This window comes from Syngnathus scovelli, chromosome 20 (genome assembly GCF_024217435.2).
Source record: "Syngnathus scovelli strain Florida chromosome 20, RoL_Ssco_1.2, whole genome shotgun sequence".
Lineage (NCBI taxonomy): Eukaryota > Metazoa > Chordata > Actinopteri > Syngnathiformes > Syngnathidae > Syngnathus > Syngnathus scovelli.
The window spans coordinates 9958925-9986881 of record NC_090866.1 but is presented as its reverse complement, the minus strand read 5'-3'; the positions used below and the strand labels follow the sequence as shown (position 1 = coordinate 9986881).

The 27957-nt window shown below is 44.2% G+C and overlaps 2 protein-coding genes and 1 long non-coding RNA gene across 7 annotated transcripts; 2 read left to right on the top strand and 1 right to left on the bottom strand.

Moving 5' to 3' along the window:
* The first annotated feature begins 30 nt into the window (after nucleotides 1-30).
* otofa (otoferlin a) lies at nucleotides 31-20742 on the top strand. 3 transcript variants are annotated; one of them, XM_049757421.2, is made up of 47 exons: nucleotides 31-402; nucleotides 2234-2292; nucleotides 4488-4576; nucleotides 5453-5552; nucleotides 6434-6633; nucleotides 8841-8911; nucleotides 8993-9119; nucleotides 9197-9251; nucleotides 9342-9473; nucleotides 9882-9944; nucleotides 10010-10094; nucleotides 10160-10319; nucleotides 10386-10572; nucleotides 10639-10825; nucleotides 10891-11114; nucleotides 11178-11286; nucleotides 11360-11546; nucleotides 11623-11743; nucleotides 11813-11913; nucleotides 11980-12070; nucleotides 12132-12248; nucleotides 12313-12465; nucleotides 12531-12726; nucleotides 12794-12918; nucleotides 12983-13117; nucleotides 13600-13761; nucleotides 14197-14316; nucleotides 14379-14540; nucleotides 14614-14776; nucleotides 14856-14929; nucleotides 15028-15057; nucleotides 15149-15286; nucleotides 15357-15432; nucleotides 15500-15645; nucleotides 15733-15867; nucleotides 15985-16122; nucleotides 16188-16315; nucleotides 16388-16558; nucleotides 16629-16789; nucleotides 16855-16997; nucleotides 17062-17150; nucleotides 17661-17759; nucleotides 18184-18425; nucleotides 18490-18668; nucleotides 18740-18840; nucleotides 19064-19256; nucleotides 19399-20742. In XM_049757421.2, the coding sequence occupies exons 1-46, from the start codon at nucleotides 321-323 to the stop codon at nucleotides 19242-19244; spliced, it is 5994 nt and encodes a 1997-aa protein (XP_049613378.1). In that variant the 5' UTR covers nucleotides 31-320; the 3' UTR covers nucleotides 19245-19256; nucleotides 19399-20742. The 3 variants fall into 3 exon arrangements, with proteins under 3 accessions (XP_049613378.1, XP_068505334.1, XP_049613379.1); XM_068649233.1 differs by having other exon boundaries at nucleotides 17661-18023; XM_049757422.2 differs by lacking the exon at nucleotides 19064-19256 and having other exon boundaries at nucleotides 32-402.
* Nucleotides 20351-27780, top strand: dpf3 (double PHD fingers 3). Of its 3 annotated transcripts, XM_049757477.2 has the most exons (13): nucleotides 20351-20466; nucleotides 20907-21100; nucleotides 23759-23919; nucleotides 24320-24427; nucleotides 25142-25275; nucleotides 25346-25441; nucleotides 25517-25589; nucleotides 25892-25933; nucleotides 26560-26697; nucleotides 26758-26886; nucleotides 27002-27114; nucleotides 27188-27269; nucleotides 27346-27780. In XM_049757477.2, exons 1-13 carry the CDS (start codon nucleotides 20380-20382, stop codon nucleotides 27411-27413), a joined length of 1425 nt encoding a protein of 474 aa, XP_049613434.1. In that variant the 5' UTR covers nucleotides 20351-20379; the 3' UTR covers nucleotides 27414-27780. The 3 variants fall into 3 exon arrangements, with proteins under 3 accessions (XP_049613434.1, XP_049613435.1, XP_049613433.1); XM_049757478.2 differs by lacking the exon at nucleotides 25892-25933; XM_049757476.2 differs by lacking the exon at nucleotides 25892-25933 and having other exon boundaries at nucleotides 26560-26886.
* LOC125990388 (uncharacterized) lies at nucleotides 23074-25146 on the bottom strand. The gene is made up of 2 exons (XR_007488909.1): nucleotides 24774-25146; nucleotides 23074-23977 (listed from the first exon to the last, which is right to left on the bottom strand). It is a non-coding gene; the product is annotated as an uncharacterized lncRNA (long non-coding RNA).
* Nucleotides 27781-27957: the final 177 nt, after the last annotated feature.

Sequence of the window (27957 nt, the reverse complement as noted above, 5' to 3'; positions counted from 1 at the left end):
CGAGCGCACACACACACACACACACACACACACACACCCTTCTCCCCTGCCCGCACCCAAGCAGCGAAGAGAGACGCGTGCCGCAGCCTGCGCAGTCGACTCGCTTCTTTTGCCGCGCACGTCGAGAAAAAAAAAAATAATCACAAAACTCAAAAGGAAAGAAAAAGACAATCGAATCTTCATGCCGTGCACATGGATTTAGGATCACGGAGGATCCACGCAGGAGGAGACGCTCAGCTTCACGCCGGAGAGGCAGCAGGTTCAAGTTTGCTCGTGTGGAGGAGTGAGGTGGACCTCCTCCCCCCGGCCCCACCGGACTCATGATGTCCCTCACGCTTCACCTCAAGTCGGTCGCCAACCTCCGGGGGAAAGGTGACCGCGTTGCCAAAGTCACATTTCGAGGTACGGCCAAACTTTTCCATCGAGTTGCATGCTCCTAAATAGAGATATTAATTGAAGTTTCTCATGTTGACTGCCAAGCTAATCAAGACATCCATCAAATCCAAACTAAGAAGAAAGCATTTCTAGCCAGTGTCACTTGAAGACAAAAAATGGTCTGAATGGTTTCCGTTTCCAGGCTACCGAAGCCAAATCATTCTTATCAAGTAAAAACAGTCTCTCGTTAAAAGCTCCTTTTATCTTCGCTCCTTGTCAGACACACAAGAATGTGTTCACACAGGAATTACAGCTGTCAACAGTACGTGACCGAGAACTTATTAGAAGTGATTAGACCCAGCATCTATTGTGTAGGATGTCACATTGCCGCCTCCCCTTTCCTTTTTCCTGTGAGTGTGTGTGTGTGTGTGTGTGTTCAGAACAAGCCTTATAGTGTTGTGTTGCACGCTGCAGCAAACTCACTCGGCTCTGGGTAGTACAGAACCCGTCAGCCGAGTCGGGGGGGGTTTGGACCTGCGCTGTCTTGATCTTTGTTGTTGTGTTCCAACGTTGCTCCCGTCATCATCGTCAAAAGATTGGCATTGGGATTATTCGATAAGAGAGGAGAATTGAGGAGAGCTATGTAATTGATTTGAAGGCAGGGTCTTATCTGTAATTGTTCCTGCTCCTCCAGCCTGCCAGAATGGAGTTGAAAAGTTAATTGCAACCCAGTTCCAGATTAGCCGACATGTGTTTATGCAATGGTGCGACTTTCTTATCAAACTTTGCCACTTTATTTCTTATCGTTTCGATAAAAAGTCTGTGTGAACGAGGCCGAAATGCAAGCTGATTAGCGGCAGCATTTTTTTTTTTTTTTTTAGTTTGACGCAGCACGCCTTATGTAAGCCTCATAGCATCTACTTTGGCAAACCCACGTCTCAATGGGAAGGCAGCAGAGCTTCTGTTTTGAATAATGTAGGAGGATCTTGTCATCCTCTCTGCCGTTTAAATTTTTTAAAAAATCATTTCATTTATAAGGTGAGCGTCGATATATCAAAAAAAGCTTTCATTTTGCAGTAGATTTAAAAATGAATTTAATTTCATTTAAATTAATAAATAATTTGAAATTATTATTATTATTATCATACTCCTAATTATTATTATAAAAGTGAACCTAAATAATTTAATTTAAATTACTTTAATATTATTATTATTATTATTATTAAAATAATTTCCCAACCACTCGACATCTTTATCGCTGAATACTCGTGAGTGCGAACACAAACACACAACACCTGCACAAAGCAAACGGTGACACGCCCGCTGCCATTCATAAACATCACAAAGCAACCAGGTGCAGCAAGTCACATGACGGTAAGTAATTAATTGCCTCCCCCCCCCCACCCCGAGTTTATATCACACTTTGCACAGTGAGGTGCACCTGCAGCATTGGATCAAGACGTGCCGCTAATTTGGCCTTTGCATAAATAATGATTATGAAAATCGTTTGCTGGATACACCATCGTATCAGATGTCATTATGATTGTAATTACCGCACTCATTTGTTTTCCTCAGCAGAGAAAAGAGTTCTGGGGGATATTAAAAAGTCTCCACCCCTCCCTTGGTTGAGTCAGATTACTAATATATATCTCTTTTTTAAATCTTATCTTCTGATTTCCTTTGCAAAACAAAAGGGCTGCTTTTATATCCGCCGTAAACGCGTTCAGTGAATGTCAAGCACAGATAAAACTTAAAGACGCCATTTAATTGCGCTCATAAGCGATATACAAATGCCCGCTCCCGATTTAAAGATCAGTCAGTGACATTTCTTGGCTTAATTCCTCTTTTACCTTTTCAGGATCATCTTTCTTCAGCCGTGTGGCGGCCAACTGCGACGACGTGGCTCACTTTAACGAGGTTGGTTCTTTTTAATTCCCCAATTATTGCTGGGATTCATAGGAAGATTCATTTAGTCGATTTGGAAACAATGCTGATTCATTTTATTTCTGATTAATGACATCGCTTAATAGGGTTTACCATCGTCGCTAATTATATCACGATTGAATCTCGTAACAAAGTGCGTGGGGCTGGATTAGGTTAGCGCAAAGTTTCCGATTTATAATAAACAAGGTGATGAACAGGAGGGATCCAACTTTTGTCGTCCTGGAGAAAAGCAGCTAGAAATGTGTCCGTGGATTTCGACCATGACTTTTTTTCACTGGCTTGTCACTGATTTCTTATGACAGCTTCATTTGTTGCTCTCTGTGCCGCCGACTTCATTAGCATCACTCAGCATCATGTCCAGAGGAGCAACTTCAAGTGACCTCGCTTTGGGGGGGGTGCCAGAACATGTCTACATATATGCATAGTCCTCCTGGCTCGTCTCCTCGCTCATAAATGTGGCCTTCCCTGGCGTCGAGGGAGCACTGCGAGTCGTGTTGCTTTATGCATGGTCTAGCACGAACGCCTTTCAACTAGTATGCCGCTTGCTTGGATGGGGGAATGTGCATTCATTATTCATTCCATGGTGGGATTTAGCTTTTAGCTACGGCGCGCTAGTGCCTCCCCCTCACCAGCTCGACAGAACTAGAGCGCAGAACGATTGCGAGTGCTTGGAAGTTTCGGGGGGGCTTGGCTGCACTCCAGCGTGTGTCATAATTGGGAAAAAGATGATATGCAAAAATAATATATTTATTTGTACGCGAGTGAGCGGGCAGCTGCTGCAGCTCCAGCATTGTGTTGTCAATTATTCAAATATTTAATTTGATAGTTGACTTATTCTTAATAAATGATGACCAGAATTTTTTCACTGAATTGGAAAACAGACTGCAAATATGAATGCAGTTAAAAAAAAAAAGCACCAGAGAGAAATGAATGTTGCAGCGATCGAAGGAAAAAAAAAAAAGCTATTTCTGTTGGTGTTCATTAGCTTGGACTTCTTCTGCTTTAACGAGCCCAACTCAGCAGTAACAATGCACCAAACAAACGTTATTAAAGTGTGAGGGGGCGGGGTTAAAATTATTCCAGCGAAGAGAGAAATTGTGTCTCAGCAGATTTTTTTTTCCGAGCAAAAGCTGCTACTTATAACCTCTGGGCACCACAGCAATTTTCTTGCCCCTTGAGGAATTCTGGGACTTCAGCTGAGATGGATTTTAGTTCAGAGGTGTCCGGCGACGAATGTATGAAGTATTTTCAAGGGTTATAAAAAAAATCTTCTCTATTCGGTTCAACATTGCCGTGGATTGCTTCATAAAGCATGAGATATCTTCTGCTGTCACGGCGTGGTTTTTTCTAACCTCCTCCTTTTTATCCTTTTAAAAAGACTCTGACAGAAGAGGTGGAAAAAAAATCTGACTGAGGATTTTTTTTTTTTTTACTGTAAGCCTTTACGCATCCAGATGAAAGGCAGGGTGGTTGCAAAAAAAAAAAAAAAAAAACCTCAAGCTTATGCTTCATAAATAACCAGAGGTGTTTTCATGCTCTGTAACCATGGCAACCAAAATTAAAATGATCACAGCTTCTTCTCTTGTGCATTTAACAACTTTGATAGAGCGCAGCGGCCTTTTGCACCTCTGTCACTTTTAACGAGCAGACGGCCAATTCGGTTGGGGGTGGGGGGTGGGGGAATCTCGGAACGGTAATGAGCAGCTCTGAAAAAGAGAGAAAGATCAGCGTTATCTTCTGTTGGAATGAATTACGAATGGATTAATAAATCTTGACTTCCACTTGGACTGTATTTATCGTCAATGACGTGTGGTCTTTTTATTTTTTTACTCTGGGGAAATTAAAGCGGTCATCCATTGTACATGTCGGAGTAACAAAAACAGCTTTGCGCTTCTATTTTTATTTTTTTTTTGCTGCTGCAGAGGCAGTTGGGGGAACCCCAGGATTTGCTTAATGGGATGAACAAAGGCCTGATTGATAGCCTGCCCGCGGCGGCGGCGTCTTGAATGAGAGCTCCACGTTAGCGGGGGGGGGGGACGTTTAATGAATTTTAAATCACCTTTTTCAACCTTCATCTCGTCTATCTCCTAAAATGCAATGAGAAATCTACTGTTGGACTTCATAAAAATGTTGTGCTGTTGGTAACCGCTGGTGTGTGTCTTCTTCAGATGTTTCGATGGCCATTAGCGAGCAGGCTGGACGGCAGCGAGATGTTGGAAATCCAAGTGTTCAATTACAGCAAAGTCTTCAGTAACAGGTAAAAAGCCACAAAAAAAAAAATCTAGTTTTGTCAGCCCAGTTGTGTGTTTTTACACATATCATTAGCCACGATAGCCATGTTTGCTAAGTGCTCAAACTATTGATTGTACGCATTTGTTTTATGATTTGATCGTTCCCTGCGGGGGCTTTGGTGGCGTCAGCTGATCATTCGCGTGCGTCATCGGAGCACGTGCAATGTCGTTTTTCACTTTGTTGACGTTTACAATTAGAGTGTAAGCAGCAAGCCTGCGACCATGTTGTGTGTTCTTCATATACTTATTGGTTTTGTGGGCTGGAATCACTTTGAGGGGGGGGGGGGAGGTTACTTTCAATTATTCAACAGCTCTAATTGGTCAATTTAATGGTGACTTGATGTTTATATGAAGTGTATGGAAGCAGTATAAGCAACACTTGGAGCCTTAATAAAACGATATAGTCAATAAAGTGCACATGCTGTGTTAAGATGCCGTTTGTTTCAGTTGCTTAAAAAAAAAAAAAAAAGACGACATCGTTTGTTGTGTACGCTTCCATTATGGAGCCAGTTAAGCGAGAAAAGCTGCAGCGAAGAAGGAATGGATTCTCAGCAGGGTGAGCACAATGAAGTCTGCTCGGTGCAGGCTATGATAGGCTGAGTCGAAGCAATCCACACCGTCTGCTTTGGCTGCTTTGCGAGGATTTGTCGAACAACTGTGAAGACGTTACGAGTGGAAGGATCAAAATGTGCAGCAAAGCTTCTACCCACATGGTCCATTCCATCACGTTTGCAAAATATCTTGTGCTTTACTATTTGACTCATCAGTGGTTTTCAAAGCAAACACGGTGAAGCAGCATTTAGCTGTTACGCCGCAACGTGTTTCATCGCTCTTCTCTGCAGGTCGGTGGGGACTTTCTGCATGGTGCTCCAGAAGGTGGCGGAGGAGGGCCAGCTCCAGTTGACTGACACGCTCATCGATGATAACAACACATCCATAAATGTGAGTCGACATGCACCACTGTATTATTATTTATTTATTATTATTTTTATTATTATTAGCCGTATAGTTCAGGTTCAGCAGGAGAATGGCTCTTTTAGGCCACCTAAAGTTTTAACAAAGTAAAAATGGATCGGTCTCTAGGCAACAGCAGCCTAATTGTATTCTTGCCATAATTATAGCTCTTGAGGGAAACTTGTTTTTCAGCGCAGCAAAGGGGCGAAGATTAGCACGAGGACCACGCTGGTTTTGAACAAGGCGACTGACTTTAAGGCCTTCTGGCGGCGGCAAATTGTGATGGAGGATGGCGGATGTGCTGACTTTCTTTTTTTTTTTTTCTTTTTTCCAAGAACATAACGCGCGCCGTGGGAACGCATTAACAATTCGATTACTGAGGCTCAAGGTTAACGCTTTTGTTATGTGCGCTGGTGTCGTCGCCATAGTAACACAAAATAAAAAGCTCGGCAAAGACAGAAATTTTTCTTTATGCTTGCAATAAATTAGCTTTAATAAAAATGAAGTCAAATGAATAGTCACCCCCCAAAAAAAACAAAGAGGCACCAAAAACAAATTCCATTGTCACCATTGACTCCAAAAGAGATTTTAAACGACTCTTAACCAAATTTCGCCTCGCAGGCAACGTTTAGATGATTTACAGGGCCAGCCGAGTCCATTTCCTATAATGACAAATGCATTAAATCTGAAATAAAATGCGAGTTAGCCTTAAGGTGCTTTAAATTATGTACAACTGCAACAGTCCAAAAATAATGGAGCAGAGATGTTCACAAAAACAAAGAAATACAGTGAATAAATCCTTCAAAAAATCTTTTCATCTTTATTTTTTCCACATTCTTCATAAACACAAGACCCTTTTTGTTTTCCAGACCAGCGTTACCATAGAGATCCGATACCAGTCAATGGATGGCGCCGCGGGCATGTGGAGTAACGGCGAGCATCTGGATGTCCCCGACGATCGCGACGGGATATTTACCTTCGAGACGGATAGCTTGCTGTCGGGGCAAAGCCGCGGATCCGGGACATCTGCCAAACGATCTTTGCAGGGATCCATCCCCACGTTCAGAAAGTGAGTCCAACATGAGCCCGAATCTGGCAACCATGCATTCAGTCTGTCCTGGCGCGCCAAAGCACACTTTTTACTGCAAAGATTCTTCCTTCTGTGCCACTTTGGAAACATTATTCCCCCTTTTCCATGCGGCAAATTCATTTTGATGTTAATCGGACCGGATGCTTGGACCCTTCAAGTCACAGATAAGGTCACCGAGGGAGTGACCTCATCTTCCAGTCGGACGTTTTCCGTTTAGGAACCGCGTAGTGAAAAGCGAGACGCGCATTATTGGATAAAATTGAGGTCAGGGTCCGCCGCGACGTCATTGGGACTGAATTTGACATCGATTTCAGTCGCCAGCAGGGGGCGCTGCTGCTTAAAATATCTCCTTGAATGCCTATTCAGCAGAATGGGCAAACATAAAAAGATTGATTTGACTCTAAAGGTCATCCAAGGTGATTTCAGAATGTTTTTTGCTTCTTTTTAGGAACCTGGATTTGTTTCACAGCTCTATATGGAGCTGCACTAGCTTCACCTAAATTGAAAGGCATGGCTTCCCCCTGTGGGCTGTGTGCCTGCAGGATGATTTATGACAGAACCCTGAACACATTTTTTTTTTTTTTTTTTTTTGGGGGGGATGCACCTCAGCTCTGCAGAGGTTTTGTTCCTCCTCATGAATATATCAAGTCCCGAGTGGGTGGACTGTCACTCAGGGGTATTAGCCGTGAAGCAGCTGACACATTTGACCACAACGAAAATAGTATTGCTGCTGCAAACATACTAAGGGAAAAAAAAATAGCAAAGCTGACCCTTAAAACATCGGACACATTTTTTTTTTTTTCCAAACGAGTTGGTGCGATGAATTCAAAGTGAATATGGAAGCGTTCCACTCGCTCGGGGATCCGCAGTCTTGTTTTTTTCTTTTTCCTTCATCCTGGCTGCCTGCATTATGTAGGACTCCTTCATTATGACACTATAAAACACACAAAGGAGACCAAAGGGAGTGGAAAGTCTTTGGAAGAACAAATAATTTCATTTAGAAAGTCAAGCCCAAAGAGATTTTTTGGCATTTAGATGAGTTGAGTTGAAATAGCCTCAGACTGGGAAAAAAAAAACTCCACCTCCTCTCATCGGAGTGATGTTCCTGGTACAGAACACACAAATGAATTATTGAACGTGGTTATATTATTCATTTTTACGTGCGGCAAACTTGTGAGAACTGATGCGAACTTTGCAGCATCTTCAAATATTTCTTGCCGTTTGGAAATGGAAATGAAGCGTTCTATTACTTGTTGGATCAACGTTGGGATTTCGATTGTTGTTGATTGATGTATTGACCCACAACATCTTTTGACTGATGGTAACAGTACCCAGCCTCATTATCTCCGCTCCTCGCCCCCTCCCTTCCCGTGTACCTTGACATCCATGTGTCACCCACTCGTTGGTTATATCTGCTTGCTTGGTTTGGACCTGCAGCATTTGGCCCATGACAAAAATAACGACCCGTTAAATTTATAAAAAGGATTCATCCATTGAGAAGGTAGGTATGAAGAACATACTGTATTTTCATATAATGCTTCTTTACGCGTTGTTTTATTTTTTTCTAAAAATGTTGAAGGCCAATTCCTATTTTAAATTTTTTTAAATATTGGCTGTTAGATAAAAAACAATTTAAATGAATTTTTGAAAAATTCAGTATTTTACTTTTGAAAAGTTTCAACGATATTTTTAAATAACGAGATGCGATTTGTGTTTTTTAACTTCACCGAGAAGCTCGCTGACGCGAAACATTGCGCCTGTTTTTCCACACGTGAGCTGGGGATTATAGCAGAAACCGGAGCCAGGTCGATTCCGAAATGCTTGAGGAGGCAAAAGTGTTTTTCATTCATTTCCTGACATCTATTCCATAGCCGCAGCAAATTAGACGGTCACGCACTTTCTTAATTATTAAGGCCGCCCATTCGTGGGCTGTCGCCGATGACATCACAAGTCTTTGTCGTGGCCGGGATATGCGATCCAGATTAAACAAATGTGCAGAAACCGAACACTCTTGTTTTTGTTGGCGATTGTGGCCGGTGCCAACCGGGGGTTATACCGACTTGACTTTAATGTCGCTATGATTGACTTGGCGGTGTTTGGTTGCCTCTTGATCGGTGTCATTGAAAGTGACCTTGAAGGTTTGGGGATGCTATCACTTCTCACTTTCTCATTGTCTTCACCAACAGATCAGGGAATAGAGTTTTTGCAGCCATGAAGCTTGGCAAGATCAGGAGCTCACGAGATGATCACAAGAAAGGTACAAAAAAAGTTGAGGAGAACTTTCTTGATAGGACTTTGCGCCTGCATATTTCGAATAAATTTCCCGTTTGAACCTCAGATGAGCCAGCAGTGCTCGACACAGAGGACCTGGACAAGAAGGCCATGCGTCTGGCCGGAATGTTGGAACCAGACGCCATTTCTCTGGCTTCCGTCACTGCCGTCACCACCAACATCTCCAACAAGAGGTCTTGACTCTTGTGACAACATGAAAAGAGTCAAATACAAATGAACGAACGAACGTCAATGAGAAATGTTTGTCCAGGTCCAAACCAGACATCAAGATGGAACCAAGTTCTGGAAGACCAGTGGATTACCAGGTGCGCTTGCTAACATGCTAGCTCAGTCACTTTACATTATATTCACTGTGACTCCAAAAAGATTCAAACTCACCACTGACAAATTCTCAGATCAGCATCACGATCATCGAGGCCCGCCAGCTTATTGGTCTCAACATGGACCCCGTGGTGTGCGTGGAGATTGGCGATGAGAAGAAGTACACGTCCATGAAGGAGTCCACCAATTGCCCTTACTACAATGAGGTGAGATTCGGTCAGCAGATGATTCTTTCGAGTCGCGCCGTGAGCCAAAGCTCCGGCTGGCGACTTTGTCTGCTATCGATTGTTTTGTCTGTGACACAAACCCCTGCGGACACCCAAAGTAAAAGGTGAAGCTATCAGAGTAATGGCCCTCACATCTTCCCAGACTTACTTTCTCACCCTTCGGTGGAGCTTGCTATCATTCATGGATGTTTATGGTGCCGTGAATGGAGGTGAGGTAGATTAGGAATGACGCTAAACGCTTGGCTTCTTTTTTAAAGGTGAAAGCCATCTTCACAAAAGATGACTAGCACAGCTTTTTTTTTTTATCATCTCCTCAATTTTGCCATTGAACACTAATATTGATATCTGCTAACACGATATGAAATGATTTTCTTCTCCCCCCCGCAGTACTTTGTCTTCGACTTCCACGTCCCGCCTGATGTCATGTTTGATAAGATCGTTAAGCTCTCGGTAAGCTCTCCACCCTTTTTTTTACCGTCCAATCGTTAATTCATCGTTAACGTTCTTCGGTCAAGGTTATCCACTCGAAAAACCTTCTTCGGAGCGGGACGTTGGTAGGAACTTTCAAGATGGACGTCGGGACTGTTTATCATCAGCCTGGTAAGCGACAATACCTGAGCTATGAGTACGTCCATGCTACTGAAATGTTTCTTGGTGGATTCCAGAACATCAGTTCTACCACAAGTGGGCCATCCTGTCCGACCCGGTTGATATCACAGCGGGATGCAAAGGATACTTGAAGTGCGACATCGCCGTGGTGGGTAAAGGCGACAACATCAAGACTCCGCACAAAGCCAACGAGACCGACGAGGATGACATCGAGGGGTAGGCCGGATCTCAAATATTAATCCACCGAGACCTTTAGCTTCTCAAGATCTTCACTTCTTCCAGGAACCTGCTTCTTCCCGAAGGGATTCCAGCCGAGCGTCAGTGGGCGAGATTCTACGTGAAGGTCTACCGTGCCGAGGGTCTACCTAAGATGAACACCAACATTATGGCTAACGTGAAGAAGGCCTTCATAGGAGAAAATCGGGACCTGGTGGATCCTTATGTTCAAGTGCACTTTTCTGGGCAGAAGGTAAATTCCCGCCAAAGTTGGGCTAACTACTACAAGGGTCATTTTCAAAACATCTACTGTCCGCAGGGAAAGACCTCAGTCCAGAAAAGCAGTTACGAACCCATCTGGAATGAGCAGATCGTCTTCACCGAGCTCTTCCCTCCGCTCTGCAAACGCTTGAAGGTCCAAATCCGCGACTCGGATAAGGTGAACGACGTGGCCATTGGAACCCACTTCATTGACCTGCGCAAAATATCCAATGATGGTGACAGAGGTAGGTCATTAAAAAAAAAAAAAAAAAAAATAGGATGTCTTCTTAATTGCTTCCACGTGCTTCAGGGTTCTTGCCGACCTTGGGTCCGGCTTGGGCCAACATGTACGGCTCTACACGCCAGTACACCTTGATGGATGAGCACCAGGATCTGAACGATGGACTGGGCGAGGGCGTGTCCTTCCGGGCCCGTCTGCTGCTATCCGTGGCTGTGGAGGTCCTGGACACCAGCTCCCCGGAGATCCTCAGCTCCACCGACGTGCAGATAGATTCCGTCTCCAACATCTCCGAGGTGAAGAATCGAGTCACTTAATTAGTAGAGTTTTTTATTGTCCCTGTGTCCTTCTTCTGTCAGAGCGCCACGGGGAAGATGGAGGAGTTCTTTCTCTTCGGAGCCTTCCTGGAGGCCACCATGATTGACCGAAAGATCGGCGACAAGCCGATTACGTTTGAGGTCACCATAGGTACGGAAGTGGCTTTCTTTTCTTCTCGTCGAAGCTTGAAGGTTGACCTTGTGATGATGCACCTCCGACTAAGGTAACTACGGCAACCAGATAGACGGCACCAGCAAGCCGTCATTGTCGAGAAAGAAGAAAAAGGATGACGAGAACGACGACGAGGACAGCGAACTCATCCAGAACTCCAGCGAAGACGAAGCCGATGAAGAAAGCGACCTGGAGTCGGTCTCCTGCACGCCCCACGTGAGGCCCGTCATCACAGACAGGTCAGAAAGGTCACATCCGAGAACGCCAAATGACCTTTCACCCCAAAATCCAACGCAGCTGCTTGTTCCTCCACAGGAATTACTTTCACCTTCCCTACTTGGAGAAGAAACCATGCGTGTACATCAAAAGCTGGTGGCAAGACCAGAGACGACGACTGTACAACTCCAACATGATGGACAAGATTGCCGACAAGCTGGTCGGTGCGCTTCTTTTGCCCTCCACCCCATTTATGGCTTTTCTTCTCACTCTCTTGTTTGGTGCGCAGGAGGAAGGCATCAATGATGTTCAGGAGATCATCAAGACAGAGAAGGCCTTTCCGGAGCGCCGACTCAGAGGAGTTCTGGAGGAACTGAGCGTTGGCTGCAGGTCAGCGCCATTGTTTACTTTTGTCAAAATGGCGGCAATATTTTCATGTTTTTACTCTTTTCCCAGTCGCTTTATGAATTTGGCCAACAAGGACTTAAACCAGGCCGGGAGAACCAAACTGGACCGGGAAAGACTCAAGTCCTGCATGAGAGAGATGGTAATGCGTCCATTTTTAAACACTCCAGATAGATTCTCGCTGATTGTCTCGGTTTTTGTAGGACAACATGGGCCAGCAGGCCAAACAGATGAGGACGCAAGTGAAGAGGAACACAGTGAAAGACAAATTGAAAATCGTGCAAAACTTCCTGCAGAGGCTTCGCTTCCTCGCCGACGAGGTAGACGCTCCAAACCAGAATCATCTCCGAGATGTTCCGATCTCATGATCTGATTCTTATCCAGCCCCAACACAGCATCCCCGACGTGTTCGTGTGGATGATGAGCAACAATAAACGCATCGCCTACGCCCGGATTCCATCCAAGGACATCCTCTACTCGCTCGTGGATGAGGAGACGGGGAAGGACTGCGGCAAAGTCAAAGCTGTCTTTCTTAAGGTATGGTGTCACCTGCTCGCTGGCTTCCAACCTCCAGAGTCCCACCTCTGATGTTTTGTCCACAGCTGCCCGGTAAAAAAGGTTTCGGGCCGGCCGGTTGGACCGTTCAGGCCAAGCTGGAGTTATACTTGTGGCTGGGACTCACGAAGCAAAAGAAAGAATTCCTCAGCGGTCTTCCCAACGGTTTTGAGGAGGTCAAAGCTCCTAAAACAGCCCCCAACCTTCTTCTCTCTGTACCACCTGTCAGCTTGGTGTATAACAGTGAGTGCCAATTTGGTTTCCGAGAAATGTTTTTGGAGCTGATTGGGTTTTTTTTTGTGTCCGACAGTGAAGCAGGTCTTCCAGCTGAGGGCGCACATGTACCAAGCGCGAAGCCTGTTCGCCGCCGACAGCAGCGGCCTCTCCGACCCCTTCGCCAGAGTCTTCTTCTCCACGCATAGTCAGGTCACTGAGGTAAAGCCTGACTCTCAAAATGGCGATATTTTGTCATTTTTCAAGACCTAACTATGTTCTGCAGGTTCTGAGCGAGACCCTGTGCCCCACTTGGGACCAGCTTCTGGTTTTTGACAATGTGGAGCTGTTTGGGGAGGCCGGCGAGCTGAGAGACGACCCGCCGATCATCGTGGTGGAAATTTACGACCAAGACACAGTGGTAGGGTTTGCGCTCGGTGACATCGGAGAAAAACAACGGTCGACTCTCATGAAAGCCCTTTGCTTCTCTTTCCATCTTCTGACCTTCTGTGCACCTCCTGTCTTTGTTTAAATAGAGTGTGAAATCATCATTTTCAGGAGAATATTGTGATTTATGTTTTTTTCTTGGGGGTGGGAAATATTCAGTTCAATCATCCCACAAGTGGCACTATTTTATTTTTTTTTATTTTTATTTATGTTTATTAATTTTTATTGATTTTTATTTATTTTTATTTTAAGTGTAAGATAAAGAAAAAAAACTAAATTTCCCTGAAAATTTCCTGTTTGGCCCAATACCTCCAAATTCCTTTCCATTCCCATTGAAACACTTTCCATATATAAATCTAACCAACACTGCCCTCAAGTGGGTGGTGGTGGAAACTGCACCCTCCCACCCCATCCTCACCTAACCCCAACTCTCCATCGCTATGATGCCGCGTCCAGGGCAAAGCGGAGTTCATAGGTCGCACGTTCGCCAAGCCCACCATCAAAATGTGCGAAGAGCACTACGGCCCTCCGAGGTTTCCGCCCCAGCTGGAGTACTTTCAGATCTACAGAGGGAACTGCACTGCTGGAGAACTGCTGGCTGCCTTTGAGCTCCTTCAGGTAAATGATGTGGGCTGAAAAAAAAAAATGGTTTCCATTTCCTGTCTTCCATACCAACTCCAACTTATTTCTGACTAGAACTCACCTGGTGTTGTTATCATTTTCCCATTTCAAATGAACTACTGGGCATCCCTCTTTCTTTTCCCTCTCTTGTGAAACCACCCGTCCAGATCCCTTTCGATGGCGAGGAGGTTAGACGAGCTCTCATCGCTGTCCATAACTTTGCCGTTCCTCAGATAAAGGTGCTCTTCTCTTTTCATCTCTTTAATCTCACTTCCTGAACCTTCATCCATCATCATCATGCAGAGGAAGCATCGAAATCCAGGAGACAATGCTAATAGCTAACATGGATGCGTTCAAATCAAGTTGATTTTTATTTACGGAGCCACACAGAAATCAGAAATCACAGAAATATTCTCTCCGAACCCTCGTTAGATTGGTCAAGGAGGGACGGCGGATCTTCCTCCGCTGGAAGGAGCGACAGATTCCGAGCGAGGTCCGATTATCCCGGTTCCAATGGGGATCCGACCCGTTCTGAGCCGCTACCGCATCGAGGTGGGATTTAGTTTTGGTTTCTATTTACAACAGAATAAGAAGTTGATTTTTGGCCGGTCCAGGTTTTGTTTTGGGGCTTGAGGGACCTCAAGAGGGTCAACCTGGCCCAGGTGGATCGCCCCCGTGTGGACATTGAGTGCGCTGGGAAAGGTGTTCAATCTGTCGTCATCCAGAACTACAAGAAGAACCCAAATTTCAGCACGTTGGTTAAATGGTTTGAGGTGGTGAGTATCTCCAAAGGCAGGAGCAGAAATGGGAGTTAGGATTTTTAATGTTGACAACAACCTTTTTCATTAGGACCTTCCTGAAAATGAGCTCCTTCACCCGCCGCTCAACATCAGGGTGGTGGACTGCCGAGCTTTCGGTCGCTACGCGCTGGTGGGTTCCCATGCGGTCACGAGTCTGAGGCGGTTCCTCTACTGCACCCCCGACAAGACGTCCAGAAACTGGAGCAGCACAGGTAGCAAAGATTAGTTTCTGTTTTTTTTTTTAGTAAAGATAAAAAATACCATTGTAGCATTTCCTTGCGCCCTCTGCAGGCGAAATCGTTATCAACATGGACTCCATGGAACCCGCCATCCGGAAAATGGATACGTGTGTCAAGTTAGATGCTGTAAGTACTTTGAATTACGAGCGTATAGTTTTTGTAGAATCTCAAAAAATTTTGCAATGAATTAAACTCATCTCCGATATTCTGATGTTTATTTGTAGACTTCTGATGCTGTTGTAAAAGTTGACATGGTAAGTGTTTGTTCCGACAGAACAATGAGCAAAGAGTACTAAAAAAAAAAAAAATATTTAAAAACTTAAATTTCTAATCTGTTTTGAATAGATTGAGGAAGAGAGTGACCGAGACAAAAAGAAGAAGAAAAAGAAGAAGAAGGGAGCTCTGGATGAAGAGGACGACACAGACGAGAGCGTGCTGGATTGGTGGTCCAAATATTTTGCTTCCATCGAAACATTGAAAGAGGTTTGTGAAGACAATGAGAATTATTACCAAAAAAAAGAATAAATCATTATAAATTTCAAAACCTCTGTAGACCATCAGAGCTCAGGAAGCAGCTCAGGCCGAAGCAGAGGAGCGAGAAGACCTGGAAATTGCAGCTGAGACGGCAGGTATGGAACTGACAAGTCCCGCTAGAATAATTTTGGATGACTCGACTACAAAACATTCAATTCGCAGATATCAAATACGATGACGTTATCCGGAAAGGCCACAGGATGAGGGAGAGGCACAAGGAGAAGAGAAGTGCCAAGGAGAAGAAGAAGAGTCACACGGTGGATGCGGCCGAAAAACGAACAGTTAAATCCAGAGTGGACGAGTTGATGGTATGCGACAAAATGGGGCTTAAAACAGAGCCCTGCGGAACTTTTTTCTTTGCATTTTGTGACATAGAACAAATTGTATCGTCTCAGGTGTACAACAAGGAGCTGGAGACCGAGTACGGCAACTTTGAAGACTGGCTGCATACCTTCAACCTGTACAGAGGGAAAGCTGGCGACGACGATGAACACGCTCTGGATGAGGACCGCATTGTTGGGCGATTTAAGGTCTTTTTTGTGAAGAATCAAAAGAGTTGATTCAAAAAGAGTCAACAAAAGAGTTGATTCAAAAAGAGTCAACAAAAGAGTTGATTCAAATAGTTGATTCGTTAAAACTGTGTTCAGGGTTCCTTGTGCATGTACAAAGTACCATTGTCCGAGGAGATGACAAAAGACGTTGGATTCGATCCAAACATGGGCATGTTCCAGAGCATTCCTCATAACGACCCCATCGGCGTGCTCGTTCGGGTGTACGTGGTCAGGGTACGTTGCCCGCTACGTCCAAACCCACCCGGACGTCAAACTTGAGCCATCTTATTGTCCTCCAGGCCACGGATCTTCATCCTGCAGACATCAACGGAAAGGCAGACCCATACGTCGTCATTAAACTGGGAAAATCCGAAGTCAGGGACAAAGAGAACTACATCTCCAAACAGCTCAATCCTGTGTTTGGAAAGTGAGTCAACTCCCAGATTTGGATTCAAAGCAAAAATTTGAATCATATGTCTTTGTCCATCTTGTCTTTCAGGGCGTTTGACATCGAAGCGACATTCCCCATGGAGTCCATGCTTACGGTTTCCGTGTACGACTGGGACCTGGTGGGCACGGATGACCTGATCGGAGAGACCAAGATCGACTTGGAGAATCGTTTTTACAGCAAATACAGAGCCACCTGCGGCATCTCCTCCACCTACTCTCTGTAAGCCATCTTTGGTATGTCCACATTTGACTTTGACTGCTCCCAATAATTTGCATTTTGTCTACATTAGCCACGGGTACAATACTTGGCGAGATCCTTTGAAGCCCAGCCAGATCCTCGCAAAGCTCTGTAAGGAAGCCAAGATTGATCCTCCTCAGTACAGCCCGGGAGGGAAAGTCAAGGTGGCCAACTGCGTTTTCGTGGGACCCACCGAGATCGAGGATGAAAACGGTAGGACGGCACGCCGTAATTAAGCGTCATTATTTCTAATAAAGTGATTCGCTCACACTCAAAAGGTTTGAAGAAGCAGACTGAAGAACATTTAGCTCTGACGGCGCTGAACCACTGGGAGGAGATCCCGCGAGTGGGCTGCCGGCTCGTTCCGGAACACGTGGAGACCAGGCCCTTGTTGAACCCCGATAAACCGGGCATTGAGCAGGTAAGGGGGAGGGGGAGAAAAAAAAAGGCGCGCTTGGTTTGACCGATGTCCTCGTGTGCTAAAGGGGCGAATCGAGATGTGGGTGGACATGTTTCCTGCCGACATGCCGGCTCCTGGGCCGGCCATTGAGATAGCACCACGGAAGCCCAAAAGGTGAGCTTGGAAGGCAGCGTGCTGCATCCCTGAATAAAAGTGGAACAGAAATATATAGTTTGGCGGCGTGGGAAGATTTTCGTGCCAATGACAAGGTATGGTGCTAAAGTTTATTTGTAGTAACGGCAGTTTGATTGAACATTATGTGGCGAATGACATCATTAAAAAAAAACAGAGTGAAGGTGCCACTATTGCTAAATACAAAAAAAAAATTCAAATATTTTTCCAACCAATTCTACTTCAATTTCAAAATGTCTCGTTTGCTTTGATTTATTTTAAAATATATTTTTAAATGTAGGTCCCAATTTTAATTTCAATTTTTTCCCAAGTTGAAAATATAATAATAAAAAAAATACAAATATATTAAAAATAACAATATAAAAAATTATAATATAATTACAGAAATATACATAAAAATATACTAAAAATAATAATAATAATAATTAATTTTTCCTACAATTTAGCTTCCCATGTGCAGTGTCTATGTGTATGTCCTCCTCCCTTTACCAGATATGAGCTCAGGGTGATTATTTGGAATACAGACGAAGTAATACTGGAAGACGATGATTACTTCACTGGGGAAAAGTCCAGTGACATATTTGTCCGGGGGTACGTACAGCGGGATGCAGCCAAGCAAATGGCGCCGGCCGCATCCCCAGCTGTGTGTCGTGTGGATCTGTTTTGTTTGCACTTAACTACTTATTTTTTTTGTTTCCATTTGTCGCGTGTGTGTCCGTCTTTGGTGTTTGTGGCGTGTCTCTTGCTTGTGTGCAGCTTTGAGCTTCGTGTTATTATTTGGAACACTGATGACGTAATTCTAGAGGACGATGCTTTCCTGACAGGGGAGAAGATGTCTGACATCTATGTCAGGGGGTAAAAAAAAAAAAAATAGATTTCATCGCATGGCTCGTATCACTTTGTGCATGGAAATGAGAAAAGGCTTGCTCCGTTGCTTTGGCGTAACCATTTAAGGCGCATGTACGGCCAAATCGATCGATTAGGTTCTGATCCATGGTCTCGCCCGACTTGCCAGGTGGCTGAAGGGGCAGCAGGAAGACCGACAAGACACGGACGTGCACTACCACTCCCTGACTGGAGAGGGCAACTTCAACTGGCGCTTCGTCTTCCCTTTCGATTACCTCATGGCGGAGGAGAAAATCGTTATCTCAAAGAAAGAATCCATGTTCTCCTGGGACGAGACGGAGTACAAGATCCCGGCTCGCCTCACCCTGCAGGTGTGGGACGCTGATCATTTTTCTGCTGATGACTTCCTGGGTAAGTCATGAAATTTGACTCAACATATGAGAATGCGTAGAGACGAGATTTGGACTACTCGCAGGTGCCATCGAACTGGACCTAAATCGATTCCCTCGCGGGGCAAAAACATCTAAGCAGTGCTCCATCGACTTGATCCGAAATGAGCAGGAACTTCCCTCCATTTCCATCTTCAAGCAAAAGAGGGTGAAGGGTTGGTGGCCCTTTGTGGCTCGCGATGAGAACGACGAAATGGAGCTGACGGTAAAACCAAATGTGATCCAGGCAATTTTATTTTTTGTACCCATTCTTGTGACCTTTTGCTGTGTCTCCAGGGCAAAGTGGAGGCTGAACTCCATCTGGTGACTGCAGAAGAGGCGGAGAAAAGTCCAGTGGGACTCGGTCGGAACGAGCCCGATCCACTGGAAAAACCAAAGTAAGCTCCAAGTGACTAGTGAAGACACGCATGGCTGATTTAATTCTTGGCTGCTTAGCGTTCTTTCTCTCAGTGAGGAAAGCGGTGCAATACATGTTCCAACCACTGCTTTCCTCACTGATGCCTTCTCTTCCATTTCTTCTTCTACCCCCTCCTCTCTCCTTCCTCTTCTTCTGTCTTTTCTTTTCCCACCCCGCGTCCCCCCCCCCCCCCCCCTCATAAGTCGCCCGGATACAAGCTTCATGTGGTTGCTGGGACCTCTCAAGTCCATTCGCTACTTCTTGTGGCACAACTACCGTTGGCTGATCCTCAAGGTGCTGGGTCTCATTCTGCTGCTCCTCATGCTGGGCATCTTCCTCTACTCCATCCCTGGCTACCTGGTCAAGAAGATTCTGGGTGTCTGATGAGCCGAGCCGGTAGTCTTGGTCCTCCAACCAACCCCTCTTCCTCCTATTCTTCTTCTATGCATGGCTTTTGCATCCTACTGTCTCGTTCTTTTTTTTTTTTTCTTCCCCCCACCGCTGCTAATTATTTACTTTCTTGTGTCTCTCCATCAAGTCGGCCAGACACCACCTTCCTGTGGTTCCTGAGCCCGCTGAAAGCCATCCGCTACCTGGTGTGCAACCGCTACAAGTGGCTCATCATCAAGATCGTGCTGGTCCTGCTCCTGCTCATCATGCTGGGCCTTTTCCTGTACAGTATGCCAGGCTACCTGGTCAAGAAGTTGCTCGGGGCCTGAACCGGAACATCAAGTGGGCGGGGAGAGTGGAAGTATATCTATCTATCTATCTATCTATCTATCTATCTATCTATCTATCTATCTATCTATCTATCTATCTATCTATCTATCTATCTATCTATCTATCTATCTATCTGTCTCGATAGGTATAGATATATGTAGATATAGTAAGAGTGTATATATTTAGTAAAGTATAAATATATGTCTGTCTGTGAAGTCTATCCCTGTCTATTTATATTTACTATGATTTGACTTAATATTTTTCACATTTAAACATTTTCTTGTTTTGTACCAACAAAATAAACGATTGTTTGAATAATCGCAATTTCAATTATTACCAAGCTAATCATAGTTAATATTTTTTTTTATATATATATATAATCAGGCAGCCTTGAGTTAAATCAATTTACAGTTATGTTGATTTTTGGTTTTACGCGTAAACTGTAAATTTGTTGGTTCCGATATTATGTCAGGATTTTGTACCTAATTTTGTGTCCATTTTTGTAGCTACTTCTTTACAATCTATGCTTGCTTCAGTAAAAAATGGCAAATAATAGGAAACACAGATGTATGTACTCAGGACTTGACAGACTCTTGCAGGAGCATGCAAAGTTCTGCTGTTCCAGGTTCTCAATTTCAGGGAAACAATCGGAGATCTTGGCGAGCACAGCCCTGGAAGACAGAGGAAGGCAACTATTTAAAATTTGGTTGTGCATATTCATTTGTATTCCATTCACTTACTCACATGTGCTTTTTCAGTGTGATCTCCGGCCCCGCCCACACTTTGTTTATCCTCGGTGATGACGTCAGCCAAACTCTTCCAGTACACTTCGGCTAATTTAGCGGCAACAAATAAACCACAAGTGGTAAATTTCATCCATATATTGGTAAGATACATACCGTTGGACGTTTTTGTATTTTCAAATGATTTCCAAGGTTGGAAAATTTGTCTTCCGGCCAGTGAGGATACGTCATTTGGTCCCACCTTAAAGTGATCGTCATTGGTTAATCGCTAACAACAGTGCATGACGTTGTTGATTTTCATTGGCTGTTTCCATTTTATTGAATCTAAAATGTGGATTTTGTTCATTCTGTTAAATATTAAAAGAAATCAAATGTGACAATTTATTCCTAAAATAAAAAAATGATTGTCCCCAAAACAATCTCATGTGGCACTTTATTGCATATTTGTTTACATATTTACGTAGTGTATTTTGAGTTTTCACTATTTGCAACGTGACTAAAATGCAATCCCAGTTATTTTGTGTTACGCCCTGAAAAGCAAAAACATACTAATAAAATGTTTTATTGTTATTCCTTTTGACAGTCATTTGAGGCCGCGCCCACTGCCGAGACGTTGCTGTTGGCTGCACACATTGGTTGCTTCTATGGGTCAAACCGCACACTCCTCCTCCTCCTCCTCATTTTTTGGGTCCGAAACTACATCGAGATTTCGAATACAGTATTACGTTACTGGTCCTGCAGGAAAATGGCGACTGCGATCCAGAATCCCTTAAAATCGTAAGTAAGCGCTCATTATTGACGTACGGGAGGTTGCATCGGAGCAGATTGTGTGAATGCATGAAAGGAGTGCATGTGCTTGACGAAAATCAAATCAAAATAGCACATTTGAACGATGCTATTGTTCGACCTGTACAATCTGTGCACGCGTGTCTGCAGGTAATGCATGGCAGCCGATTTGATGGATTGCGCAATGATACGCTATGGAAATATGCATTTGTGCTTCGCTTTTACTTCGGAAAAGTTCTCCTCAATGCACTCAGGTTTAAGCAAAAGACGCATTAGGAGTGCGTTCACATTTATTACCTCTTATTTTGTTAAAAAAAAAAGTGCATTATTTTTGGGGGGCGTGGAAAATCAATAGTGCTAAAACACAAGTTGTGTTTAACTTTTTAAGTTCTGCACGTTTGTGTTTCATCTTTCAGAAGTGTTTGTTTTTAAACATTTTGCTCTGGAACATTTATATACCATACAGTTTAATTATACCAATAATTAAATACAGCTCTATTTTATTTTCAATAACAATAGATATACTTGTTATAAATAAAAGCTTAGTTTTGATGAACACTTAGGTCTACTAAGCTACTGTATTTTAGGCTGTTCATCTCTAAATAACTAAAAATGACATTATGACCATATAGGGAACATGATTACATGATAAGCCATTATTTTCACTTTCCTGAATTCCTGAGTCAAAATGAATAGGGGCACAATGACGCAGAGTGTAACACACTTTAGCAGACTGGCGGCACTTGAAACTCATGTTTCTGCAAAGTAGTTTAGCCCACAGACAGTGTCCAGATACACGATTGTATTTGCTTGTTTTTGTTGTCGTGCATGTCTGAACATCAGATTAGTGAGCATCCTCCAGAGGCCATCTGGTGTCATAGGAGTAAAAGGAAGAAAGACCTGGAACTGATTGTAGGACCTCAGCCAAGCCGGAATAATCCATATTTGGATCTGTACATTCTTATTTGATAATAGAAAATTGCTCAATAGAATATAAATGCACACGCTAAGCCCGTCTGCATTAACGTTATTGATATTTGTTTTTTTATGTGTGTGTCTGGGTTAGCCCGGGAGCTCTGTGGGGGTTGTGTATTTTTTTTTTATGTTTGTTTTATATGTCGCCATGCACCCCTCCCCCCATAATGGCGTGGGGGGAGGATGTTTGGAAGTGGAGGGCGGTCGTCTGGCTGCATGTACTTCATACATGCATAAAGCATTACGGGAGAACCTTGCGCTCCATCCATGCATCCATCTTTTCATCCATTTCAGCCCAGCTGCATCGGGGACATTTTAACCCCCCCCCCTGCGCTCCGCATCACCCCCCCTCCCCTCCCTGATGGCCCTGATAATCCCCTATCCACCTTTTCCCCTTTGTGTGTGTCCCCCCTGTCTGCATGTGAGGGTGATTCGGGTCGAAAGGGAACAAGTGTGCCTCCAAGACACATCAACCCCCCCGCACACACACACAGCCGACCAAATTTATTCTGTTTTGCCCCAATGCCCCCCCCCCACACACACACACACACACACCGTTCCGTCTCTGTTCCCTCAGCCTCCAACAAGCCCGACATGTATTCACTCATCCCGAACATATTTTTGTATTGAAATATGTAGAATAAAACAAAATCTTTTATGGGCTTGCAAAAAAAAAAAACAATCATACCAACGAAGTAAGGACGAGCATGGAGTCGGTTTCACTTCCCGTATCACCTGACAGTGATTTATCACAGCCCTGATGATTTTACCATTGATTCATTGCTGTGTTTCGGGAAAAGAGGAAGTCAAAATACTCAAGTGCGCGATATGAATTTAACATGTGGCAGGCGAGGATGATTTGATGCGGTGCAATGACAAGCAGACATGAACTCCCCCCCCCCCTTTATAGCTCATATTCACTGTGGAAAAAACATTTGGCACTCACAATAGCTTCCACTCTTCTGGTGACGTTCAAAGCACATTTTGAGTCAAATAAAAATCCAATATTTATTCTGGATATCTGCCAGGGCAGCGTTAAATTAGAGATGGCATATAGTACCCCGTTTATGCCTGTTTGACATCATCGGAATACCTCAACTGGTATGAAGAAAGGTTATATAAGCATCGAGGGAAAAAAAACATGCGTGCAAAGGAGAAACACATAATCCAATCTTTGAGGGGCGAGTCGCGCTGGTCTCAGGACGCACGCCGCCTTTTTCCATTGCATATCATACAAACACACGTGATGGCACACATGAGCGATGACGCCGTTATGTAAGAGCGAATCAAGTCGCCCGAGGTGACCCAAGGTCAGGCGGAGGAGAAAATGATTATTATTTTTAGGAAAGGCCGAATTTTTCTCAGATGAAATCCCAAATTGTACGTTAGTCAGAATGCACTGGCGGTAAAGTTATAATTATAGAAGTCATGTTGATAGAGTACCTAATGAAATGGCCAGTGAGCCTTCACTCATCTTCTTGACCCGCTCGCTCACCCTTTCCTTCCAAACAAAGAACATCTTTGTGAAATCCACATGCTGGTCCTTGTCCAGTTTGGCATTCTTGACATATCTTCGTCAGGCATCTGCAGAATCTTGTTGGCACACAAATACAAAGTCAGATAGCATCCTGCGTACATGCAGGTATCACCATGTTTGAACATCTGTCTATTCAGGCTGGGCGACCAGTTCTACAAGGACGCCATCGAGCAGTGCCGCAGTTACAATTCCCGCCTGCGTGCGGAGCGCAGCGTGCGGATGCCCTTCCTGGACTCGCAAACCGGCGTTGCCCAGAACAACTGCTACATCTGGATGGAGAAATGCCAGCGGCAGCCAGGTGAGGGTTGAAGAAGAGAAGTTTGGGCTTTTGATGCTCTTCAGAATTTCTTCTGCACCTGAAACACAACACAACAAAATTGGAGCTCGCATCGAGCCGGACACAAATAGCCTGCCCTTCCTCTACGGCGCCACGCCGGCCGCACCCTGCACTTTGCGGGCGGGCGCACATTATGTTACATTCAAATCCTCTCCCGCTGCCTTTTCTTCACCCCTTTTGCCCTGTGTCGACCCAAAAATAAATTCTTCACCATACAAATTGTGACAAACAACCTCAGTGGAACTTCCTGAATGTAAAATTGTGCCTGTGTGTATCAATGGCGGTTTTGTTCCAATATTAAGCTTGTTAAAATTCTTCTTGTGTCCCCTCATTTCCTTATATGTGTGTGTGTGTGTGTTAGGCAGGGTGTCAGGACAGATGTACGCCTACCCGGCACGTTGCTGGCGAAAGAAACGTCGACTCCACCAACCCCTTGATCCCCAACTACGCTTGTGCGAGCTTCGGCTAGGTAGGCAACGTAGACGATCAAACACACACTGTTGCGTAATCAATATTATTTCATCACTATAAGAAAAATAAACTGACAAAAGGGAAGAAAAAAAATATCACATAGGGGAAACTCTATGATATGATTGCAATGTGTGTTCAAGGCTCACTATCTGACCATCTGGCTCTGGTTAGTCTGGTCTCCAGGTTGGAAATCAATGCCCCCCTCTCTCAATGTTGCATGGAAACACACCCAGACACACACACACATACGACCATTGCGGCACAGAAGAACCTTAACAGGGCCTCTAATCATTTGGCTATGTAAGTGAGTTCTATTCTAGTGTGTTTTTTTTTTTTATACATACCAGGAACCTGATAAGAAGGGAGGGAAGCTACTAAGGCGAGTGTTTGTTTCTGCTTTGCCGCCATTGTTTTTCCTCTCTGCCTCGTCTTCTAAATGAGTTATTTTAGAAAGCCAAAAAAATAGAAACGGGTTAGGGGGGGAAAAAACTGTGCAGCACGGCCCAGATATCAATGACAACACACGGTGAAGGAATGTGACTGCTCCCCTCACCGGATTTTTTTTTCCATGTTTATTTAATACTTCCTGAGCAAGCAGTGTGTGTGGGGAATTGTACAAGGTCAGCGTCAAATAGGTGGAAAGATGGCTGAATTTAACTACAGTACTTGTTTTGTAGTTCTTGGAAATTAACAAAAAAAAATATTTCCTCAGAGGCCGAGCTAGCCCCCAAGCGTGAAGGCCCCCCAGGGGAGGCCACAGCCCTGGAGGCTCTTCTCAGGGGTGACAGCCTCCTGGAGAAAAAAGGCAACGTGTGCAAGGAGGAGGAGACTTTGCTGGAAATCCAGGTGATTCAAGCAATGTCAAATTGTTTAACCTCCCATTTTTGCAACTGACGTAATTTTTTTTTTTGCGTAGAGAGTGCTGGAAGCCGAGGAAAACGGTGACAGCTTTCAAGACGACGACGACTTTGAAGCGGAAACGCCCAAGAGGAAGAACAGAAACCGAGGCAAAGTGAGTCCAAAATACACTCGGAATCAACAAAACATAAAACAACATATGTGATTTATTATTTTTTTTTTTTTACAGAACAGAGGCTCCAGTCGCAAGAAGAGCGAAGCGCTCAGCGTGGACGACCAGGACAAACCTTACGTTTGCGACAGTAAGGCACCAAAAAAAAAATTCATTTTCTGTCTGTGTCGTACATAACCCAGATTTTGGATTCAATCCGTATGTGACGGAAAAAAAGCCATTTGAATTCCCTTCAAGTCACTTCCTGTCACCTGGCATGAAGAAAGAGCGGGCTGTTTGTATGACCTGCCTCATAAGCATGCTCCTCTCCTCCAGGAAGGATTGCAGATGCAGACTGAATGAAACCTCTATTTGGGAAAAACAAATTGAATGTCCGTCTTTTCTTTCTTTTTCTTTTTTTTTTTTTTTGCCTGTGTGTCTCCTCTGTTCCAGATAGACACAAACAAAAGCATAACTCAAAAAAGGCTGAAGAAGGTATCTGTCTTGCTGTGTTCTTCCTGTGTGTTGTCACTAATAGCTTTTGTTTGATTGCTTTTCAAAAGCATGTCATTAACGCTTTTCTGACTGACGAGGCATGCCGGCAACAGGCTAACAGGCTGGCTTTATACGCAAGCATGTTTGCAACAGATAGAGATCATTGTGAGAATATTTGGACAATTTATAAAAAGTCTACACACCCCTGTTTGAATGCAAAGTTTTTAGCGTAGGGAAAAAAATAAAAAGAATGGGGATTAAAAAATGTTTTGAAATAATGTGTTGCTGTCATTTTGTTCAACCGAGTATTCCAACAGGGGTGTGTAGACTTTTTATACTCACTGTGGGTCTGCAGCCTGACAAAATGGCTGCCCGTTTTTTTAGATGTAAAGCTCACAGGTTGATTGTACAACTTTAATCGGGTAATTATCGTAAAATGTTACTGAAAAATTCTTTTTCTCGTATTCACAACTTGTCGTAGTCCTATTTTCACTTTTTATTGTGACCCTAACCTAAGCTCTAACCTCCTCTGTAGTTTCCCTTTTTTGTCCATGAAAGGAATGATTAGCAACAACCTGGCTCCGTCGTAGACAAGCGATAATTTTGGGGTTTTTGTCGATTTACAGTCTGCGGAAAGCGTTACAAGAACCGTCCTGGCTTGAGCTACCACTACACGCACACTCATCTGGCAGAGGAGGAAGGGGGCGATGACGAGAAGGAGAGCGAGCCGGCCTCGTCCCCCCCGCGACCTGACAACCACAAACGTAAGAAGCATTTCACGACACAATCAAATAGAGCGTCTCCCTCACTTTGTGTCACTGTAGCTCAGAAAGGTCCAGACGGCGTCGTCATTCCCAATGACTACTGCGACTTCTGCTTGGGGGACCAGGACTCCAACAGGAAGACGGGCCAGGCCGAGGAACTGGTGTCCTGCTCCGATTGCGGACGCTCCGGTAAATGCTTTGAGGGATCAGAAACATCATCGCGAGGCTTTTCAAATAGCACATTAATTATGAATTTGACAAAATAACCTTGTAATGATCATTTTGTCTGTTTTTTTTTGGACAGGCCACCCGACATGTCTGCAGTTCACAGACAACATGATGCACGCGGTGAGAACGTACCAGTGGCAGTGCATTGAGTGCAAGTCCTGCAGCCTCTGCGGCACCTCCGAAAATGACGTATGTACCTCAAAGGGAAACATATTTTCATTTTGATGACATTCCGTAATGGGATCTTGTGCGTGACGCTCAGGACCAGCTGCTGTTTTGCGACGACTGCGACCGAGGCTATCACATGTATTGCCTCAAGCCCCCCATGACCCAGCCTCCAGAAGGTATCGTAATAAAAGACGAGAGAATACAATTTCTGAATTATTGGAATGTCAAATGTTATCTTTTTTGCGTCCGCAGGAAGCTGGAGTTGTCACGTGTGCGTTGACCTGTTGAAGGACAAGGCCTCCTCCTTTGGCGACGTATAATGGCCGCCTCTCTGGCAGTGTACACACACAATATAGCCTTTAAATTCAGTTTCGTCATTTTTTTTTGCTGAATCAGACTGTGTGTGGGTGTACCTAATGAAGTGTCCATTGAGTGTATTTACAATGTACAATACAACCCCCTCTATACATACACACACACATGCCAATGCAGTTTTTTGGATTTTGGATTGATTTTTTTTCCCCCCTCTCTACCTCTCATGTAGCAGAGACAACTTTATGCTAATCAGTCTACCTCACCTCTCAAGCACATCTCTTGATTACTTATGTCAGTTTTTCTCAACAAGCGCTACTTGCGTAATTTCATGTTAGACTTTGTGAAACAAAAATAAATGTCTTGTAAATTTGACACATCACTGGTAAATGTGAATGATTAAAAAAAAATCCAAGTATAAAAAAAGAAGGCTTGAAAAAGGGACTATCAAACTCTGCGCTGAAACCATGTAATTCACATGTCAGTCCGGTAGATGGCGGTAATGCTCCACAATACAGTTGACGACTGCCATTTAAATCCAACCTATGAATG

What these genes read in the sequence shown, in the direction of transcription:
- otofa (XM_068649233.1), top strand. Translation starts at nt 321, where the DNA reads ATGATGTCCCTCACGCTTCACCTCAAGTCGGTCGCCAACCTCCGGGGG. An exon ending in CTGCCTTTGAGCTCCTTCAG is followed by an intron (nt 13,762 to 14,196) that starts GTAAATGATGTG and finishes AACCCTCGTTAG; the next exon opens with ATTGGTCAAGGAGGGACGGC. An exon ending in AATTGCAGCTGAGACGGCAG is followed by an intron (nt 15,433 to 15,499) that starts GTATGGAACTGA and finishes TTCAATTCGCAG; the next exon opens with ATATCAAATACGATGACGTT.
- dpf3 (XM_049757476.2), top strand. Translation starts at nt 20,380, where the DNA reads ATGACGTCAGCCAAACTCTTCCAGTACACTTCGGCTAATTTAGCGGCA. An exon ending in GAAATGCCAGCGGCAGCCAG is followed by an intron (nt 23,920 to 24,319) that starts GTGAGGGTTGAA and finishes TGTGTGTGTTAG; the next exon opens with GCAGGGTGTCAGGACAGATG. An exon ending in CAAACCTTACGTTTGCGACA is followed by an intron (nt 25,590 to 26,559) that starts GTAAGGCACCAA and finishes GTCGATTTACAG; the next exon opens with TCTGCGGAAAGCGTTACAAG.